The sequence below is a fragment of the Seriola lalandi genome, unplaced genomic scaffold (genome assembly GCF_002814215.2).
Source record: "Seriola lalandi dorsalis isolate HSWRI2012SDOR001 ecotype SW California unplaced genomic scaffold, Sedor1 jcf7180002054902, whole genome shotgun sequence".
NCBI classification, from domain to species: domain Eukaryota; kingdom Metazoa; phylum Chordata; class Actinopteri; order Carangiformes; family Carangidae; genus Seriola; species Seriola lalandi.
In genome coordinates, this window is record NW_019525454.1 from 569654 (window position 1) to 591593 (window position 21940).

Sequence of the window (21940 nt, forward strand, 5' to 3'; positions counted from 1 at the left end):
GGGGGGGGGGTCGGGAGGGGGGGCGGGGGGTTCAACAATTTCTGTAATTTTCCGGAAAAAAAACAACAATCCAACAACCACGCCCGCTTCGTTCTGTCATTTCACTATTATAATTTAACTATTTTTACATCCAAGTGCAGCTGACTAACACTATTGATGCCTTCCAGGAAGAGGTCACCACTGACAATCACACGACATGTTGTTTGACCTGCCGTAAACACAGTAGTTCCTACAGACGGTGTCAATCTTTAAAAACAGGTCATAAATATATCTTTTCTAAAAAAAAACTGTTTTGCAATGTCACTCAAACAGGAGCGGATAGTGAATTTATGGGGGGACTATTTTTAGCAGCGGATTAACACACAATCTGTGTGCTGGAGAGCATTTCTGGGAGCAGGGCAGTGTATGAGGGATTAAATCAAAAACAAACAACGGTGTGTGTTTTCACACAACAATGGAGACACATCACACTTTGGACACACAAAAAAATACTTGTGAGGATCAATTCACTGCTAGTTTGGTCTCTTCATGGGATTTATTGACAATAAAATCTTCTGCTAAATGTGATTTTGTCATATTACCTTAATATACTTTTGATTCAAATGTTTTGAGAAGAGCTCACAGATTAAATGCACCGACAAATGAAGGTCCTACATCAGATATTGAAAGGACAGCTGCCATGATATTAGCCTGATAACCACACTGAATTTCCATTTCATTTCACTTAATTATGCATGTATGACGCTACTTGAAGCACTAAAAAAAAAATTTGCAACGTGGGCGGCAATCGAAATCTCTAGGCTACCACAGATATAAGTAAAGAATAATCTCTAGTAGTACCCAGTATTAGTCATATTTGTTGTACATTGTTTTTTCTGTCTTATAAAGAAGAAGAAAAAGAGTATAAATCCTTACAAAATGACTTACAAACTATCCGGTATCACGACGATCAGAATTAAGACTCAAACAAAACGGTATCGTCCTGAGCTTTAGAGGTAAAACTGAGGAGTTTTTTAGCGTAATGAAGCGATTTACCGGGTCAATTCATTCCTAAACAACCGAGGGCCATTTGAGTAGTGGTGGTAATATCTTCCTCAGCTCCACTAATCTCCTTCTCTGCAGCAGCAGCTCAGCAGGAAGAGAGAGGGATGTAAGAGGATTAATTCAGTGGAGATACTCTGATTAGCTGTGAGCTTTGCACCCAAAATACTTCTGCATCATAAACGGGCCGCAGTCATTTGAGATTGCAGCGAAGACACTCGGCATGGTTATAGTTAACACTGTTTCTGTGTAAGAGGATATTGAAAGTGAGTGATAAGAAACTGATGATAGAAAGAAAAGAAAAAGATTCTCATTTATAAAGGAGGGAGATAAATGCAACAGGACTTGAGAGTTCAGGCTGCTGAACCAGAAAGAGAAAACATTTTGTGTGTATCCATTACACAGCAGCTGAGGGAAATCTGTCCTGTTAAAATATTAAACATCATTCTCTGTAATCGCCTCACTTTCTCTTAAGTGGTGCTCTGAGAGGGCTGAGAGAGAGAGAGAGAGAGACAGGCAGAGAGAGAGAGAGACAGGCAGAGAGGATGATGGGATGGGTGGAGAGGTATCAAGTTGCTGCTTTCCCAGCAGACACCGGGAGGATTGCTTCCCTGCAGCCTCCATCAGGACAAAAGGAGATAAAATTACTGCCCAGGAAGCATCAACGCAGCAGAACCCAACACGCTCAGCCTGTTCTGACCGGGCAGAACCAGGCTGTTATTTCACCTACATGATGGATAGATATTAAAGCGTCACATCAGAGGAGTTTGTCGCATATAACGGCACAACAGGCAGAAAAATCTCAGGAAATTATTTAAAAGTTATATTCATTTTGTTTTCCTAACGGGCGTAACTTCACTTTCTGTGAATCTTATTTTTGTCAGCACCTTATAATGTCATCATCCTATAAATACATGAATACTTTGGGGCATAGCTCTTATATTTTCCTCAGTTCCCTAGAAAAATCCCATCATCCTCTCTGTCTGCCTGTCCCATTTTCAAAGTTTCGACTTGATTAAAATTAAAAGCTCAAGAGTTACCTTAAATTTAAGACTGTCTTATCAACTAAGTTTAAATGTGTGAATCTCACATTTATAAAGATGAAAACAGAAAGTCTGAGCGTGAGGCTAGTCCAGGATTTGTTAAGCAAATTAAACAGACTACCAAACATTTAAAAATGTTCCAACGCACGTCTAAACAGGAACAGAGGAGAGAAGTAATTTTGCTTAAATACAAAAATGTTCAATGTTAAAAGTCGTTATTATGAAATGTTATTTTTATAACGATACATAAATAAATTCCACTAAATCTCTTACTATGAAAATAGGGATAGTAAAAAATAATATATATATATATATATATTGTGTGTGTTGACCTTTACTAGTTTATTAAAGGATGCAGAACAGGAGGAGATAAAGTAGGGAATCCATACTCCATACTGATTTCACCTCGGTCACAATCTGACATTTTCTCCAGAGCGGCGGAGGAACGCCAGAACGTCCGAGTCAGCGCAGGACGAATGTTAAAGAGCAGCGGACTGTCAGAGCGACCCGTCCCTGAGTCGCTCCACATTAACATGTTCAAGTCACAAGGAAATCGTATTGTCACGCCGTCCTGCTCGATGTATGTTCAGCTGAAACAAGGTGTGATGGCTGATCAAAAGTGAGTCAGGTGGACACCAACGAAGAAGAAAAAATGACTTCTTATATTGTTATAGAGAGTCGAAGTCTTGGATTTTTATAAATGAATAAACTCTAGCAGCTGGGACACAGCCGAGGTACAAATACAATAAAAAACAAACAAGGATTTTAGGGGTAAACACCTAAATATCAACTGCTGTATTATTCTATACGGGATTCTTGCTTTTGTTTGAAAGTTAAACTTCTTTTTCTTTTCTTTCTTTTCACCAAAACTCACGAAAAAGTAACGAGGGCTGAGCAGAAATGTCTAAAACTGAATTTCATCATCGATTTATATCCTTATACACTACACAACAATCAATTTTCTGCAGTTTTTTAACAGCACAATAAGTTTTTATTTTTTATAACAAAATGAAAACGCTGAGCTTTGCTGATATTTCACAGTAGAGAACAAAACAGACGATAAGGTCCAAACTCCAGCTGCAGTTAACAATTATTTTTTACTAACGATTAATCTGTTGATTTGGATTAACTGATTAACCGTGGTGTAAAAATGTCTCATTTTAAAATGATTTTACAATCATAAACACAAAAGCAGGAAATCCTCACATTTTAAGAGGCAGGAAAAAGGGGATATTTTGCATTTTTGCTTGAACGCTATTACACCAGTAAACCCAGGGATTTCATTTTAATAGATGTTGAATGTGTGATTGTGCCTTCACATGTTATCTGGAGTCTACAGCTGAATATTAAAGGAGGAACTGATCTGCACTTTCTCTCAAAACCTGATTTCTGGACAAACTAATATGTGTTTCTACTTATACACCTCAAAACAAGCACTGAAACTACAGGTTTCCTTGACGTTCCTGGGGATTTGATGTAGAAACACACGAGTAACTTGGAAACTATCTGAGCAATGATCATGTTTTTCTCCCTGCGAACGCCACATGCCTTTAAAACGCACGGTAAGCAGACCGACGACGAGGCGACGAAACAAACACACGATGGAGGCGACAGAGCTGAACCGGTGCACAACAGACCAGAGCAGAGCGGGCGGTGAGGTGACAGAGGTCGGGTGGATGAGGGACTATGGACGACACAGGCCTCATCTCTCTCTCTCTCTCTCTCTCTCTCTCTCTCTCTCTCTCTCTCTCTCTCTCTCTCTCTCTCTCTCTCTCGCCAACAGCGTCCATTCGCTCTCACACGAACACACAACGGCTTGGTGGATGGTGGCGTGGTGAGGTGAGCTGAGAGGAATCATGGGTAGAATGAGGGGTGAGGCCTTGTTGCCATGCAGCTGCTGAGGGCCATTCAGAGCCACGGTTACCATGGATACTACGGTCATCATCATAACATTACCACTGTACCGAGGTTAGAGAAACATGCAGCACCTTTTTGGGCTTCACTCCTCGCTGCGTGATCGGAGGGAAGGAGAGAAGGGAAGGAGAGGAGGGAAGGAGAGAAGGGAAGGAGAGGAGGGAAGGAGAGAAGGGAAGGAGAGGAGGGAAGGAGAGAAGGGAAGGAGGGAGGGTGACGGGTTAAAAGGTTCAGTTTGTCAGTGACATGCTGGAGGTGACGGGGAGGGTGGTGAGTCGGTGCTCTCCGCTGGTGGGCCACAAATCTCAGTCAAATATATACAGCACAGAATATTTTCACAAACACGTCTTTATCTCACGCTCTCACACACACACACACACACACACACACACACACACACACACACACACACACACAAACTACGAATAAAAATAAAATCCTGTAAAAAACGTGTCAAACATCATTAAAATGTTTTCTTGAATTCAAAAACAGTCAGACCTATCAGTTAGATAATTATTTTCACACCATGACTTAAAATGTAAACCATGAGCTCTTATAAATAAAATATATTTAAAGCATTTAGCAGATACTTTTACATATTCAACTTGCTCTTTTCCAAATTCCTTGTTAATGCAGACTGATTTAGTGAATGATATATATTCTAATATTTTTATTTTTAAACATGAACTCCCGTCGCTTCTGTTTTTCTCTTACTCTGTTAAATACAAGGAAAATTAAAAATGAAGGGACAAAATGCTACAGGTCACTACTTCTGGGTGAACTGATGGTTCTGTGAAACATCGGGTAAATGTCAGTTGTTGTGTTGACATTTAAGCCCAAATCCAATGAGACCTAACTGGATGTGATAAACTTCAGGACGACAGAATCTCTGAGAATTTCACTGAGAATAAAAAGTCAGAAATTGACATTTTTCCCTTGCAAATTATCAACCACTTGAGATCACAGTTTCTTAGAGATCACAAAAATCTATTAACCTCTAAGGTCAAGGAGAATTTAAATGTTCAGGCTTAAAGGTTTTGAAGCTGCTGTTAAAACTTTTCAGCTCCGACACACGAGTTCATAAAAGGTTAACGGAGAATAAATGAAAGTGTTTGGAGCTGGAGAGCATTTCGCTCATCTTCTCTTCAAAGGAACTGTGATATTAAAATAAAGACAAATAAATAATTAAAAGGTCATGTTCATACCCGTGAAACCCTGGTGACATGGATGAGTTAAAATTCAAGAGTAATATAAACCTGATCCTTCTGGATTTATGGGAATATTGTGTCTCACTCTTTCACTTCAGATTACATGTTAATCTAAAAGCCGAGTCCAAAAATGATAGAAATAGTGGAATCAACTAAATCCCTGAAATATGAAAATTTTAAAGAAAACGTCTGTGACAGGCCGTTTTCATGCATCCTCTCAATTTTAATTTACAATCTCCAGGGATCTTTTCTCTCTGTTTCACTTAATAAATAACAAGTTGATGTAAGACAACACACAGCTAGAAGTGCATTTATGAGTCGACATCGCCCTCTGCTGGTCAGGAAGAAAATAGCACCTTTAGCTCTTTTGCTCACTGAGAAATAAACTCCAGGGATAATTAAGGCTATTTGAAGAAAGTGTATGTATTTATATGGATTTAATGCTATTCAAATATTTCAGGATTAAAGTCAGTGTGTAATTAAAGGAAAAATAGATAAAAAAGTGAGTTATAGAAGAAGCTGTGTGCGTAGTGTATAATATTGACAGTGTGTCTTTACATCATCTTCAGACCAGAACTGCTGTACATTTACTGCACTTCTATTTCAGCTGACTCTCTTTTAGACTGAATCAATTAACCCTAATTCTAAAAGTAAATGCCAACACACGTATTTGCATCGTCTCACACACTCGCTGCAGAACAGAACCTGCGGCAGGTTCTTTACAGGCCGAGTCAGAAACAGGTGAACTCTGTGTGTTGAGTCAGCTGCAACAGCAGAGCAGGCGTGGCAGGAACACACAGTGTTTACTTTAGATATATGACAGTTTGTCTGTGAATGTGTGTGTGTGTGTGTGTGTGTGTGTGTGCAGGTATGTGAGCTTGTACAGGTACATGTGTGAGTGTGTGTGTCATTGTGGGTGTGTGTATCTGCTGCTGGTTTCCCACAGGGGAACTTAGGTGTCACAGCGCAGCCTTATCTGACTCACCAGTTTGGTGGACTTGGGCGTCTCCAGGATCTCTGAAGAGATAAGAAAGAGAAACAAAGAAAGTGAGAGGGAAATTCTTATATTATGATCACTGTTTATTATCCTTCACAAGGTATAAAGTCCCACAAAGATCCTGGTGTAAAACAGATTAGAGTCAACATGATTTATCGTCTCTCTACACTGATGTAGAGAGACGGAGGAGAACTGCAGAAAGAGCAAATACCTCTCTTCAGTTAAGTTACTGTAAGTTGGTGGTTTCAGTATAAAAAGCCTCTTTCAGACATGCACATAATCTGATGGTAATTTATCATGTCTGATGTAAGAATGAGCAGCCGGTACTCGTATATGTTACAGGCTGAGATTCATGAGATGGAAAGAATGACTTCTTTGCTAAGATTGAGAAAATTATTTATAAGTTGCAAGATGGTCAAAGTTTATTCTAGGATAGGATCTATGGCTGGTGGTTTGCACCTGCACAGTTGCAGCTGTTTCTATTTATTTTTATTTTATTTTTTTTGTACTTTTTTTGTAACCTTTAAAAAAAAAAAAAATACTTAAAAAGAATTTAAGTAACAAAAAAACACCCTGGTCACTTTTACATAAAAGTCAAATATAAATAAAGTCAGACAATCTTATGTATCACTGGCTGTCAGATTAATGTGAATGCTGCAGAAGCTCAAGATTAAAGATGCAGAAAGAGAGAGAGAGAGAAATCTGCATCTTGTACGATTTAAATAATAAATAAATGTGTCATCTCTCATGCACAGAGAAAATAAAACTTGGAAACAGAATGAAAGAGACACTTTTAAGACGATGAGGAGATACTGCTGTTATCAGATCAGTCTAAAGACGATATTTCTCCAGGAGCAGATTTATTATTTTATATATAATTTTTCTATATATAAAATATTTTGTATTTTCATTCATGCCAACTACAGATGAATAAATGACATAAATGACTAAATAAATGAAATCCGCTCTCTAATAACTTCAATTATGAAACTGATGCAAGAACGCATTAGTGGATTAGTGTTCATCCTTGCTATTACCATATTTTATCTCTCTCTCTCCTCCATCTTGTGCACCAGGCGCCAAACATCGTGCGAACACCGCGGCTCTTTTTCATAAATGTGTTGTCACGTCTGACTGAGGAACATTTCATGACCTTGGAATTGATTTTTAGTTCAGATTGTTTTTTTCAGATTTATCGTTCTATCTTTTAAGTCTCATTGTTTTTCGAGGCCTTTTTCTCTGTGTTCGCCGCTTTAATCTGAGGACACGTCTTGTTGCCAGGTAACACCTGAATTAGCTAAACGAGGCTCATTTGTCTATCAGCGTTGCTCGAAAAAGCACAGAGAGTGTGTCAGCACTTTAACTCCTTCTCGCTGTGCGCCAGGAAGTGGACGTTACATCAACCACCACTCCTCTAGCTGATGTAGCAGCAGTGAGGCGTAACCATGGAAACAGAGTCCCGCTCCATCCTCTGGAGGGTAAAAAATATTGGTCACCAAGTGAGGAAAATGTAGGAAACTTCTTTTCTCGAGTTGCGAGCAGAGAGAGGACGATAGTTTAATGTTGCCCTTTATCAACTTTTAACTGATATTAATTTTAAGAGTGATTTAAATTTACTAACACGTCAAGTTATCAAGTGTTACATACGATTTAATCTTTATAACACTTTATAATTTGTATGAAATCAGACTTTAATCTCTGTGAGATTGAAATAATTCTTAACTGTGGAAATAGCAGCTGACGAAATAACCTCACAGCATGATCTATTTAGTCGCCTTTCTGGAGCTTTCAATCATATCACATGATATTCCTGAGAACAGCTGGCACCTGTGGTGAGTCTGCTCTGTGTCAACCCCAAACATCTCCTGTTTACTCTGACGGTTGTATCGACAGGTAAGGAGCTGCGATGAGGGTTAAACCTGCTGTCTGGTTTGACGTTTACAGGACGTCAGCCGCTGGATTCTTCTGCCCCCGGGAATCCTGACGAGGGGCAAACAGAGGGATTTAAACCCACGACCCCGGCTGTGTCGGTGCCTTGCTCTGCTTCATCAGTGACTCCAGATCAAATTGAAACCACAGTGTCTCTGTAATGAGATATTTACCGCGGCACATCTCTATTTTAGACCTTTGGATGACACTCTAAACCGCAGGGACTAATACACTGATGCAGACGCTCTTCAGATCACATTGTCAGCATTATTATTATTATTATTATTATTATTATTATTATTATTCCCTATCATTATGGATGTACAGAAACCAGGTGAAGCAGAAAGCAACCGAGAACATTTACAGAAAGTCCTTTTACACCAAATGCAATAACACTGTTGAATTCACTCGCATCATTCACACTGAAATCACGTCTGTTATCTCTGTTTGTACTGTGCATGTTGTGCTAATTTTATTATTGTACTTATTGTTTGTGAGTCACAACGACGTGTTTTTAACCAACCTGCGAAGCCAAAGGCAAATTTCCACATTTGTGAACAATAAAGATTATTATCATGATTATTATTTGTATTATTATGTAATTCTGAGAGACGTAGCATCTGCAGCACGGTCCAATGAGCTCTCAGACACAGGGCTGTATGTTTCCACGACGCCTCGATAATCTTCTGCTTTCATTGTTCCCTGCACAGATTGAGGGCACCTTGTGCCAGACACAGCGAAAGCAACCCCCTAACATGTCAGCCTCCTCCACGCTTCGCAGCGGTGGATGGCGTTCTTTCCTTTGAAGAGCTTCGTGTTTTCTCCTGATGTGACTCATTTTGTCTCATCCACCTAAAGGACATTTTCCCAGAAGCTTTGTGGCTTGTAAACATGGATTTTTTGCAAAACTGTGTCGTCTTCCATGAGCCCACTTTCATTCAGTAAGAGCGAAGTTTTGAAGTTTTCCTTGGTTCCTTTTCCACCATTCAAACCATCCCTCTGTTCAGTCTGGGCTCGGTTCTCCTCGAGGTCGGCTTCTGTCCCACGGATCTTAAACTAGGAACATCAAGCTGCTTGGAGAAGCTCTTGCAGCCGTTACCGTGACCGTGCTTGGGGAATATTTTCTTGTTTCCTTTCTCTTGTCCATGTTCAGTGTGATGCACACAATGATACCAAATGACTGATTATACGACGGCAGACACCTGTGATATTAATTGAGGACAATAGTTTGCTGTAAATATAATTACAATCCAGTTACTTCTCAGGGGAACCTATCATTTTGTCCAGGCAACTTTAAAAGATCATTATAGAATCAGCTTTGAATGTATGGAAAACTTAAAGCATGACCAAAGAACTTTTCTAGGGAGAATGGAGCTTTGTTTAAGGAGGTGTGAGAGCACCAACACTTTGGGCCTCGTTCGTCTGTATGTGGCCCAGATTTCTGCGCTACACCTCAAGATGGACGACAAGAACCTGCACCGTCGTCCATCTTGAAAAACCACCTTTCGATTGAAGGTTCAGGCGTAAAAACACGGTCGATATTCGTACTTGTATCTTCAGTGAGGGAACTTTGATTTTTCTGTATCTGCACACAGAAGTTCACCTATGATCATTGGTTCACAGATTTTATTCGCACAATCTTTTTATAAAATTGCACCAAAGCGCAACGACTGTCACTACATCAGCTGATACTGTTTATAGCTAAAAGGAATTTTAAAAAAAAGAAACACAAAAGCTGATTTTTATGTCTTATGTCTTTTCACATTTGAATGCTCCGAGCACACGTCCCTGAGGAAACTGTTTCTGAAAGGTCAGAACTGACATAATGCCGCTGTATTTTAGCAACTCTTTGCTGTTTGAACAGCTGCAGAATACTGAGTAATGACCAAGGACAAAACCATAAGACCATCTGAACGTGTGTGTGTGTGTGTGTGTGTGTGTGTGTGTGTGTGTGTGTGTGTCCCTACCTCGTTTGAGAACCTTGCCGGTGCCGGGCTCAGGTGTCTCTGGGGAAGTGGTGTCTGCTCCATCATCAACCAGCTGGATCTGAGACAGAAAGACAAACGGTGAGAGACGGTCGGTCGCGTCCTCCAGAACATCACTGCCAACACTTTTATTCATCAGCGGCGGCGCTGGCAGAGACGAAGCCACAGATGTTAAAAGGGGAGCCACACAAACAAAATTGGCTTGTTTATTGATGTTCATTCAAATATAGCATTCCCAGGGAGAGTCGTAATTTCTCCTCGTTTCCATAGCAACCTTTACAAGTGCACTGCTGGGACATTCAGGGTCAAACAGTCTTTTAAGCCAAATGAGAGACACGATGTAGAGGGTCAGCAGTGTAACAACTAATCGATACTGAAGCTAACATTTGTGTGTGTGCGTGTGTGTGTGTGTGTGTGTGTGTGTGTGTGTGCGTGTGTGTGTGTGTGTTTGCATGTCTGCACAGGAAGCATTAACACTGTTTTTTGTTGTGAAGTATCTGCTCTTCACTCAACAGTGCGAGCCCCATGTAAGAACCACTCGAAAGGACAGATTCATTCTTAAGTGTCAAGTGCAAGTGATTAGAGAAGAAAAACCTGGTTCAGGTCCTGCAGAGAGAGTCTGCCGCTCTGCAAAACACTTCTTTGACTTTGGAGTTTAAACATGATACAAATCTGACAAAACTATGTGTGTGATGTGAATGTGATGTGCATTAAAGCTGCCAATTTGTACCGAGAGTTTTGACAACTTTTTTTTATTTTATTGGCATGAGTACTTCAGCTTAACAACCTCTACAAATTTATTAGGTGTTAGGACATTTCTTACACTCAACAGATGCCTCCGGGTCTTTATGCGCATCGTTCTCCAGAGGAAAATCATCCATAATGCTCGACAGTAACATCGGCTATAATAAAATGTTTGCTCTCATCAGATGTTCAGATTTTCACTTGCTTTATCAAAATATGTTTCTGGCATCGAACTTCACGTCAAACTATTTCTTCTTTACTTATGTCTGTAGGCAGCTACAGTCAAATTTTCACATTTTTAGGGTCCCCTAGCAGGATTTTGTTGCTCATTCCTCCCACAAAGACCTTCTTCGCTCTCCTAACTCTTCTGTGACATTATTGTGAATAAAACCTGCTGAGAAACTGAGAGGAACAGGTGGCCTGATTCAACAGTCTGGAGCGTAGATCAGATACTGTGTCCAATCGTTCATGAACAGGTGGCATTCAAGTTGTAAAAAGCATTTTATGACAGGTTTGTGCAGTTGGCTGCTTGACTTGAACGAGCAAACCTCCAAGGAAAAAGTAAGACGGGTTTAAGATAAGAATAAAAAAAAAAAAAATGTCCTTGCATGACAGCCAGTGAGGATAAGCAGCTTAACTCTACTGCGTTTACTCTGGGTGTGTTTACGGCCTTTACTTCACTCCACAATGACATATGTGTTATTTCAAACAATTAAAACTTAACACAATGGCAGAGTAATAGAAGTAATGTGTTATATTGTCCCCACCCTGATCTCTGAGACTCTGTAGGAGGCAGGGACGCTTTATAGTATATTTTGGGAGACAAAAAATAAGAGTTGTTGTTGATCAAAACACAGCTAGGTACCGAGCAGCCTGAAGCGGTTGAAGATGCTGGCACCACGCAGACAAGCAGACGAAAATATCAACCCCCCCCCCACACACAGCCCACTGCGTCGAATAAAAAAGAATAAGAAGCTAAACAATAGAGAAATGGGGGAGGACTTGACGGGACAGAAGGTGGAGACAAAAGCACTGGAAAAGTACGAAGTGTTGTGATTTAAAAAAACATAATAGATCACATTTGCAAAGCAGATATCTTATGCAAGAGTAGAAACTGCCCCTAAAAAAATTAAGGACAAAAATGTTTGGTATTTTTTTTGTCACAGATAAAAATGTACTCCCTGCCAACTCTTTTGTTCCCAAACACAACGGATCCTGTTCATCGCAGATACTCAGTAACGGACTTCGGGTGCAGCTTTTCAGTATCTCTACATTTACTTAAATATCTCTGCAGTTACCTGTGACTGTCTCACAAAAATCCCATGATTCTCCTCGCAGGTGAAGTAGCGCTTGCCCTGCACCGTGCCGTCGTTCTTGCCCTTGGCCTCGTCCAGGATGACTCCCACCCATTTCCCGGAGGCGAACAGCGTGGTGCCGATGTACGCCACCGTGCCGCGCTGCCCCTTCCCGATCACCTCCACCAGGGAGCCCACCTTGACAGGCCGGCCGCCCCCGTCCGAGCTCATCCTGCTGCTGCCGCTGCTGGTGGTCTGTGTGGGACGAGGGGAGACAGATCGAATTCAAATCAACAATGTTCATTAGCACATTTAACAGAACACAAGGAATCACATTTACTTTGTTCCAGACAAACTTGACTTAGGAATAAAACACACCCCAAATACAGAGTTTATACAGTTACCGCCTCATAATACTGTTTGTTTTTCCCTGTTGAAAACCAACCTGATCACCCAGGACACTGTCAGCTTTATATTATTATGGTATCTCTTCAGATTAATACTCCCCTTATAAAGGATTTATTAATGGTTTATAACTAGCTTATTAATTAGCTTGTTAACACTTTATAAATCATTTATAACCCTTGAGATGAAAGTCATTAACCACCGTCAGCAACTTAATGATCAAAACGTTTCATTTGGCAGATCAAATTATATCATATCAAATTATCATCATTTTCATAATTATCTTATTGTAAAGTGTAAAACACATCATCGTTTATTAATGAGTTACTATAAAGCTCCATTTTACCAGTTATAAATGGTAGTAACTCATTAGTAAGATTAATGAGTAGTAAGTATTAACTTGATTTTGCCAAATAGTGAACCTGCATCAATGTATGAAAACTGTGTTATAACTTGTTTATGATTTATAAAGTGTTAAAAACTGAATTAATTACCTAATTATAAACCATTTATAAGGGTAGTCTTATTGTGAAGTGGTAGCATTATTATTATTATTATTATTATTAACTTTACAGTGAGGATTAAGCTTTCAGTGAAAGATTTCATGAAGGTTCAACCACTGCTTTATTAGATAAATCCTTGACATTGAGCAGTGAAACATACATTTCTCTGCATGACTCTGTCAGAGAGGAAGCTACAGTACAGAATATAGCATCACATACTGCAGGTGTTCAGTGGACACCTGCAATAAAAGGTGTTTTTATAGGGCGAAAAGTAGTTTTAGTGTCATTCAGACCCGCTGAGCTGCACAGCACCAGACAACAGGTAAAAGCAAAGGGCTTGTCCTTATTCTGCACTCTCCATGAGAAAGCATGTTTAAACAGCACCACTGTTTGTAGCTGAGGAGACTAATTTTTGTGATAATTCCACGGGAACAATCGCCCGAGACCTCGTAACGCCAACTGTGACATGCGGCGTGCAAAAACCGCGCAGTTACATGTTTCAACATCAAGCTGGGATATTTTGTGATCTAATAATCCTGCGTAACCCAATTTACAGTGTGGTGTCCTAGAAGTGATGGTGACTCAGCAGAACAGCACAGAGAGGAGCAGATATTATTACTGTGTGAGAGAATATGCTCCGACTCTCTCTGAGCTCACTGTAAACATACAGCACACTGTCCATGTGCTGCTGTTTCACTTAAAGGCTGAACGACACACAAACGTCCACAGGAAGTGAAACAAAAACAAACCGCAGCAGCATAAAGACATGTTAACAGTCTCACACACAACACACTGCATTTCTCTTATGTGAAACACTTCTTGTTTTCATTTATATATCAAACCTAAACCTGTTGACAACCTACAGATGTAATCAGTCAGCGCAGTTATTTAGACGGATGAACTTCCATCACAAATGCCACAGGGATAACTGATCAATCGATGCATTAACTCAGACAAAATACAATATATTAAACCAAAACTTAAATAAACAATATTCCTGCTTGGAATCACTTCGAATTTCGAGACAAATATTATTAAAATCGACAGCTGAGAGGCTGCAACTAATGTTTTCATTATTGATTAATCTGCTGATGATTTTCTCTATTAATCCATTCATCGGTTTGTTTATAAATTGTCAGAAAAGCTACATGCTATAATTTCCCAGAACTAAAGATGATGTATTCTGATTGTTTTATTCACTTAACAGTTAAAAATGCAAAAAACATTCAGTTTATAATCAGATATAACAAAGAAAATCACAAAAATGTGACATTAACTTTTGTTAATTTAAGGAATAGTGAACAGTTCACAGTTGAAAAATAAACTTGGCCTCTCCCTCTCTGCTGGACAATCTCTGTTGTGGTAATTTCTTGTTGCTTCCTAGCCGACATATACACTAATATATCCATAAATTAACATTGGTCTGTGTAACGGCTCAGCAGATTTCTCTGTCTGGCTCTAATGATGAAATTATCACAATTAAATTCCAACAAACACCGAGTCCAGCTTTACACAGGCGTGAAAGACTCAGCGCCTGGCAGCGTGATATCCTTCACACTTTGTGGGGAATCCAGACACAGATCACAGATCACATCCTTGACACACATGGAGGTGGAGGTGTGATCTTCTCTGCAGTGAAGGCACTCGCTAATAAGTGGAACAGATAGAGAGAAACATGGCCGTCTAGAGGGGGGGAACACATATATGTAATACCTGGTTAAACCATGAACCCACAGGCCTTTAACAGCCATCCACACTTCCCAGGGTGAGGGCATTAAATCTAAAGACTGTTTTGTTTCAATGCTCTCTCTCTCTCTCTCTCTCTCTCTCTCTCTCTCTCTCTCTCTCTCTCTCTCTCTCTCTCTCATGTCATTATGGCCCCTGTAAAATCACTTAAAGAATTTTAATGATTATAAAACGGTGGTTTTCTGGAGAACATTCAAACATAAGCTCAAAGACGGTGTCAGTTCTTAACAGAACTATTTACATTTCTCAGCTACAGCCTCTGAACAAGAGCCTACAGACAGACTTCATGTTTACATACAGAAAAACACTCTCAGACAGAATATACGAAGGTTTATACACGGGGGGAAGAATTAAGAGAAACTAGTTGGTTCATAGCTCAATCGGTCATAACCTGAAGCTAAAGATATCAGTTTATCTTTCTAATAAAATATATTTTCTATGTATGCAAACATTTTGTTGGCAGCAGCAGACATTCATGTCCTCTTTCTTATAAATGCAGATATTATTAAACAGTTGCAGATGATGGTGTTTTATTCACATCAGTGTTGAGATATTCAGCTGTGCAGCAGCAGTTATGCAAAGCCTGAATTCCCATGATTACTTCAAGTCTAATTAACCAAGCTTGTTATTCATAACTAACACGGAAAGAGATATTCTAACTGGTTATGTGCAGTAACCGCTGCATCCTTGAGTCTGTGCCGACAGCTTTTTACATCACAGTCTTTTATTTAAGCTTTAATCTCCATGTAAAAGGCATTAAATCACTTCAGATTCATACCAGCAGCAGGGTTGTTTGGGTTACAGTGCTTCATGGAGGCTACATGGCTCAAATGCACCTGCTGTGTTTTATACTTCTTGCCTTCTTTAAATCATAAAATAATTAAAGCTGAAGTGTTTTGAACGGGTCTCGCTCGAGCTAACAGTTTGTGCAGTCATTGCTCCGACCTGTTCGCCATGTGCTGGAGGCAGAGAGGACCCGAGGGGGGCGTGCTGAATTATTTAGTGCCACTCTACTCTTACAACACACGCAAGCTCGCACCGACTTTAACACTAAAATAAGATATAAACAGTCATACAGCATCACTGGCTGCACTGCTACACTCATTATGCTTCGATGAAGGTGCCGGTGAAACTTGGCCTGATGTTGATGTTGCTTTGTTTTCTCCAAAAAGTAAGCGACCGAAACGCTGTCGTGCACATAGTTGTAAGAGACAGTCACCAGGTTATTCAGGCTGAATTACACGATATACAGTAAGTACGGGGTTTTTTTCTGTGATCTGCAGGAATGAAATGTGGCTGAAAATATCCTCTTTGTAGCTAAAATCGAACAGCAAGCTGATGTCATCCCTCCCAGGCTGCCTGACTCAGAGACGACTGACAAACAGGAAGTCTACTGTGGCTCGTGGATCGTGTGTCCAGTGCCTGCCGACAACAAAAAGCCTCATCAATCCCATCACCTGCCTGTCGAGCACCATCTCCTACTTGACAGGGCCACAGAGTCGAGTCATCACAGAGGTCTGAACCCCAACATCACAGCAGCGACACTGAACCCGGAGGGGGCATCGGAGCCGAACAAAGAGGCGACAATTCAGACAGAAGAATGCAGCGCTGAAATGGATTAGAAACCCTTTCCATTCACAGTAGAAATCGACAGGAGGGAGATGACAGAGTGAAACTAATTGAACAGACGTAACAGAAACAATGGCGCACCAGTCAGTACTAACTTAAAACACCACAGTCTGTCCCAGTCATTCACCTCACTGGCATGGATAAACACCTTGTGCACACTCACCCGGGTGTATGTGCTCCTCCTAGTCTGTGACATGTTTCTTGGTTGCTGAGCCCCCCCCCCCGCCCACCCTCCAAAAAAAACCTGTCTTGACTGAAGGTGTGTGTTATTGGGGAGAGCCAGACAGAGAAGGGGTTCGGTGATGCTGCCGGAGCGTCTCCCTCTTCCTCTCTCTTCCTCTCTTTACAGAGTCACACCATCCCTCTCCTGATCCTCGCAGAAGAACAGCCCGAGCGCTCTGAAAACTCTCCGTCACTCCTCTCGGCTGCTCACAGGGGGGGGGGGAGCCGGCGGGAGGTTTTTCGGCTCCGTCAGGAAGTTTCTGAGGGGCGGACAGTGCGATCCACCCCTCCGATGAATGAATGAACCAGAGATAAACAGGAGAGCGAAGATGGGGAGAGAGAGAGAGAGAGAGAGAAAAAACAAAAACAGCCAGGCTCAGTATGCTGCGAGTGCATCAGCTGAGTGGCAACACTGCGCTGCGCTAGTGTCTGCCCTGGCTTCTGCAGGAGGGAGGGTGGTTTAGGCCCAGACAGAGGTGCTGGGTCCTAAAGCCTGCAAATACACCACCTCAAAATAAACTTGTCATTATTCTCACGAGTGTTCTTCTAATTTGGCATGACGCAGAGGCTGGGAGTTGTTTTGGATTCCTTCAGGACGACTCTGTGGCTGATCAAAGAGCAACTTTAAGCCCCGATAAGAAGAATCATTAAGGTGCAAAATCCTATAATAATCTCTACAGTTGAGAATGGTGAATGAGTAAACAAAAACAACTCATTTTAATCCATCAATACTGCAAGGAAACACGGTAAAACAGCCCAGATGTGGCTCTACCTGCACTGCAGTCTTTCAGATTCATTTCCTCAATAAGTCGTTGAATTTCTTTCTTCTGCTTAAAGTGTGAGAGCGCTGCGAAGAAAGAAAATACATGTGGCCTAGAAATTAAAAATGTAAAAAAAAACACAGCCGGTAAGCATTTTTTCAACCAGGGGGAGGTGAACCAGTTCAATCCAATGCCATTTCATTGTGGTTGAACACAAAAGGCCCAGGTGATGCTCTGTAATGCAGCACACTGTAAGCAAAAGCCAGCAGATTGTATTAGAGCCCAGCCTGATGCTGTGGCCCATCACAGAGACAGGATTAACTCTCTTTTATCAGCTAACTGCATGGCTGGGGGTTTTTAACTCTCAGTCCTCTCTATTTCTGTGTTGTCATCTTTTTGCAATGGCAGCAAAGGCTGCAGGGTTTCTGTGTAAAAGCTTTCAGCTCAGAGGCTGATGAGAGATGTTAGAAGAGTACGCATTTCAGCAGCAGGACAAAAGAAGCCCAGCCTTCAGGAAGGGGGAGATATTTCCCCCCTAAAATTCATCACTACATAAAGCTGAGGAGTTTAGACCAGGACAACAAAACATATAGTTTATAGGCTCAGTATTATCCTGCACATACCGCAGGGAAATCCTAACTGAGGCCATCTGTATGTTTGTGGCTTTACTGACAAAATAAAACTCCTAAAAATTGCATGAAAAGTCTATAAAACAACTGAATTATACAAAATACAGGCCATGAATTCAGATGTGAGAGAGCTGGAGATGTTTAGGGACACAAAATAAACCTCTGCAGTCGCTTTGCACCCTTTTATGCAAATGACAAAGGCAGAACCAAAAGAGGGGGTGTTGGGGATTTGTGGGAGGGAGGGGAGGGAGGGGAGGGAGTCCTTATCGCTCACAGAGGAAATAATAAAGAGACAACTAGCAGAGAGCCAAAATCAGAACAACTGCCTCCTTACAGAAGAACGAGGACAATGGCAGAGAAAGAGGCGTCACCGGCTCAGCCCCAAAAAAAAAACGTCTGCTGCTGCTGCGAGCCTGTTCAGACCGGTCAACGGGAAGGTTGCAGGAACAGAGGTGACACTCGGGGATTTTAAAGGAGGAACGTTACGACCACAGCGCACCTCAGTCGCTCTGCAGGTCCCGGAGGAACAAATCACTATACAAGGTAAAGACGAGCGTGACTGTGTCCAGGAATGTGACATAAATGAAGAGGAAAGAGCTTGTTCTTACATAGATGGCTGAATGAAATGCAAACTGCTGTGTCAGGAGTCATCACGATATCAGCATTATGTCATCAAGGTAAAGAATTACTAGCTACGTCACAAAAAAGTTTTTTTTTAAGGCTGTAAATCTCTCTGTTTAATCTGATTTTTTTCATTTAATTAAGTCAAGTTTTATTAATTTTATATAAAAAATAATGATAAGTGTTCAATGTACACAACAAGATCCTGAAGTGATGTCTTTAAATTGATGACCTCATCTGACTTGCAGCAAGAAAATCAAATCATTCAGTGTATAAGGATATTATGAGAACATTAACTGTATTTGTGTTTTTATCTGATAAATGGTTTCAGCTAGTCATTTCTAAAAATATAAATCAATTGTTTTCCAGTTAATTGACTTAATGATTAATGGATTCAGCACTGGTGCCATTTATAAAGAGGTTACTTTATGTGTAATTCACATGCCAGAGTCAATTAAATTCATTAAACCCGTCTTTAAGCCCCAGAAATGATCATCCTAACTTTCTATAAATAATGCAACGTTAATATATACTGCACATGTTGTGGTAGCGTCATGATTGTAAGTTTTAGTTCATGTGCAAATATATCACTCTTCTGCAAACACAAAATTATTATTATATCATACATATTAATTTGTTTTATTCTCTAAATTACAGTATATACTGTATTTGTATTTGTATATCTTCCCTAAATCAGCAGATCCATGTAGCCTTCATTAATCTGCTATTTAATGCTAAGACTAATTATACTGAGTGCTGAAGTGTATTTTATAGATTAATCGATTAGTTGACGAAACATTACACAGCAACTATTTTGATTATCAATAACCCGTGTGGACGTTTTTAAGTCACTGAATATTCGCTGGTTCCAGTGTCTTAAAGTTGAAAATTTGCTGATTTTCTATGTTTAATATTTCTGTGAATCACAGTAAATATCTTTAGGTTTAGAACTATATAACTATTTGAAGAAATCCCCCCCGGGGCTGTAGGAAATTGTGACGGGCATTTTCATTATTTTTGACACCATTTTTCTTTAACGAAACAATTGATTATTGGAAAAATCAGGTGATTAATTACTTAAACTGCAACCCCACTTATAGTGGATAAACATTACCTAATTATGCAATAGGCTTCATTTTCACTAGGTGCATGCTAATGATATTCAGGCCTGGTCTCATCATTATGCCATGCATGAAGGAAAAATAGGTCATCCATAGAAAACAGGGCCAGAGTCAGTTCATTCCATTGTGCATCAAATTAGCATCAAATTACACACAGAAATTGTAAACAAAACATCATTTTAGTGTAAATTAAACATGTCTGTGGGTCTAAATGTGTCATAGAGATGTTAAATCTGTAATTTGGTGCCATCTAGTGTGTTCACAGTCTAGAGACCACTGCTCCCAACAAACCCCACTGCCTCATTGACCAGATATAATGTTATTTTCACTGATTTAATTCACATTAAGAGCATAGCAACTATTTACCCTTTATTTCACTTTTTTTGCCTGTTATGTCTGGTGGGAATCATATAAAAAAATCACAGCATTGGGTGTGGCTGCAGCCTGACGTGACATTTCCTCCTGACAAATTGAGATAATTGGATGAAAACTATCTAGATTTGAGATTAATTAATTAAAATGAACCCAGAGCCTAATGATCCTGTTAAGGACTGGCTATCCGGACCCACACTGTCTTCTCAACCGCCAACCAAAGCTCATTAAATGTTCGTAACGGTGTTGACTCCATAATTAGTAGTTTTAATGTGCAAATATTGTGTTTTAACAGCAATAACTGGCATTAAAACCATCATTTCTGACGCTGATGTCTGGTGCTGTCAGTGGGACACTCCCTCACCAGCTGCTAGCAGCGTTAGCCGTTAGCTTCGGCTCTGAATTTCTTCTTTAAAAAAAAAAAGCCACTTACCGGGTTAATTTTAAAAAGACACACACATATATATTTCAAGACAGGTGTGTAAATGTGTGTTGACTTTATCCCCATTGGTTTCAGAGAGAAATGAGAGCTAAATCTTACCTGTCTGTGTCTTAAAATCCGGCTAACCGCTCAGCTTCGTCCCTGACAGGCTACATCCATCCATGGAGGTTCCGACCGGACACATCCGTCCTGAGGTGTCCGAGCTGCTGCCTGACCCGGCCCGCCCGACAACCACCAAGGAGCCCGGTGAAATCTTTAACACTGCAATCCCACTATAAATATTTTAAGTTGAATTATTGTATTCACCAGTCAGTAGTCAACTTGTATTAAGGTTAAAATGCAGGTATTTTTTTTTTTTTTTTTTTTGCAATATATTCTTATTTGAAACTAATTTTATACAAAAAGAGCAATTTCCTGGAAAAATGTTATGTCTTCTTTACATGAGACACCATATTTCTCTTTTTAAATTAAGATAGCAAAGTACCAGTGTAGGTAAATTAAGCTTATGTAAAAAATTAATAAATAAAATAAAAAATAAAATAAACCAAATGAAAAAAGACGTTAGAAAACAAAGTCGTGTTGGTAATCAAGGTAATTCCACTCATGTAGTTTGTGTGTGAGGTTTGAGCAATATGTTTGAAACATTTTAATATTTTTTATTTTAGTTTGTTTTCTGCGTTTCACCTTTTTTTCCTAAACATAACATGCGGGACAATAAAGTTGACAGCGGAAACTTTTCTTGTATCCTCATTTAAAATCACAAATTAGATGTGAAACTGAGATATTCATTAGATCTGTAATGAAAAAATAAACAACAACCTCTGCTGAACGTCCAACCAACAAACCCCCACATCAGCACCTCAGGTTTCTTTCACCCCGTGGACACGACCTTCCTCTGGCTCTCATAAAGAAAGGCCTTGTTCTTCCTTCATCTCTGCTTGAACAGGTGCCAGACTCTCTGAGGCCTCCAGCAGCACGACTGTGGTTAAAGAATGTGAAGCTTTGCGGTTCTGTTTCAGACTATTTGCACACACAGACAACAACAAAAAAAAAAAAACCCCGAGCTGAAGCAGTTCCCCGACCACATCCCAAAACTCACCAGCAGGAAAAAAAGGGAACTGAAGATGTGGGTGTATTTTTAGGTGAAAAGATGAAGTATGTCTCACACAGCAAAAAAAATGTTTGAAAACTGTAAAAATTCATATTTGGGAGAAGCAGATTTTGATTGACATGAAACAGTATCCTGCCTACTGCAACAGTTAATCAATAAGTCAATTATTCTATCCACAAATAATTAATCAGCAGCTATTTTGATAATAGAAAATTATCGTTT

General features: G+C 40.1%; 1 protein-coding gene across 4 annotated transcripts in view; it reads right to left on the minus strand.

Moving 5' to 3' along the window:
• The window catches only part of dctn1b (dynactin 1b), a 46337-nt gene extending 25521 nt beyond the window's left edge, over nt 1–20816 (minus strand). For 2 of the 4 annotated variants that reach the window (XM_087169627.1, XM_087169626.1), the window contains exons 1-5: nt 20707–20816; nt 12160–12411; nt 10100–10178; nt 6192–6223; nt 4073–4093 (exon numbers count right to left, since the gene is read on the minus strand). In XM_087169627.1, the coding sequence (XP_087025753.1) occupies nt 4073–4093; nt 6192–6223; nt 10100–10178; nt 12160–12387 (360 nt within the window). In that variant the 5' untranslated portion in view covers nt 12388–12411; nt 20707–20816. The remainder of the gene's footprint in view (nt 1–4072; nt 4094–6191; nt 6224–10099; nt 10179–12159; nt 12412–20706) is intronic. The other 2 variants (XM_087169629.1, XM_087169628.1) reach the window with 1 other exon arrangement.
• Between the last annotated feature and the right edge of the window lie 1124 nt (nt 20817–21940).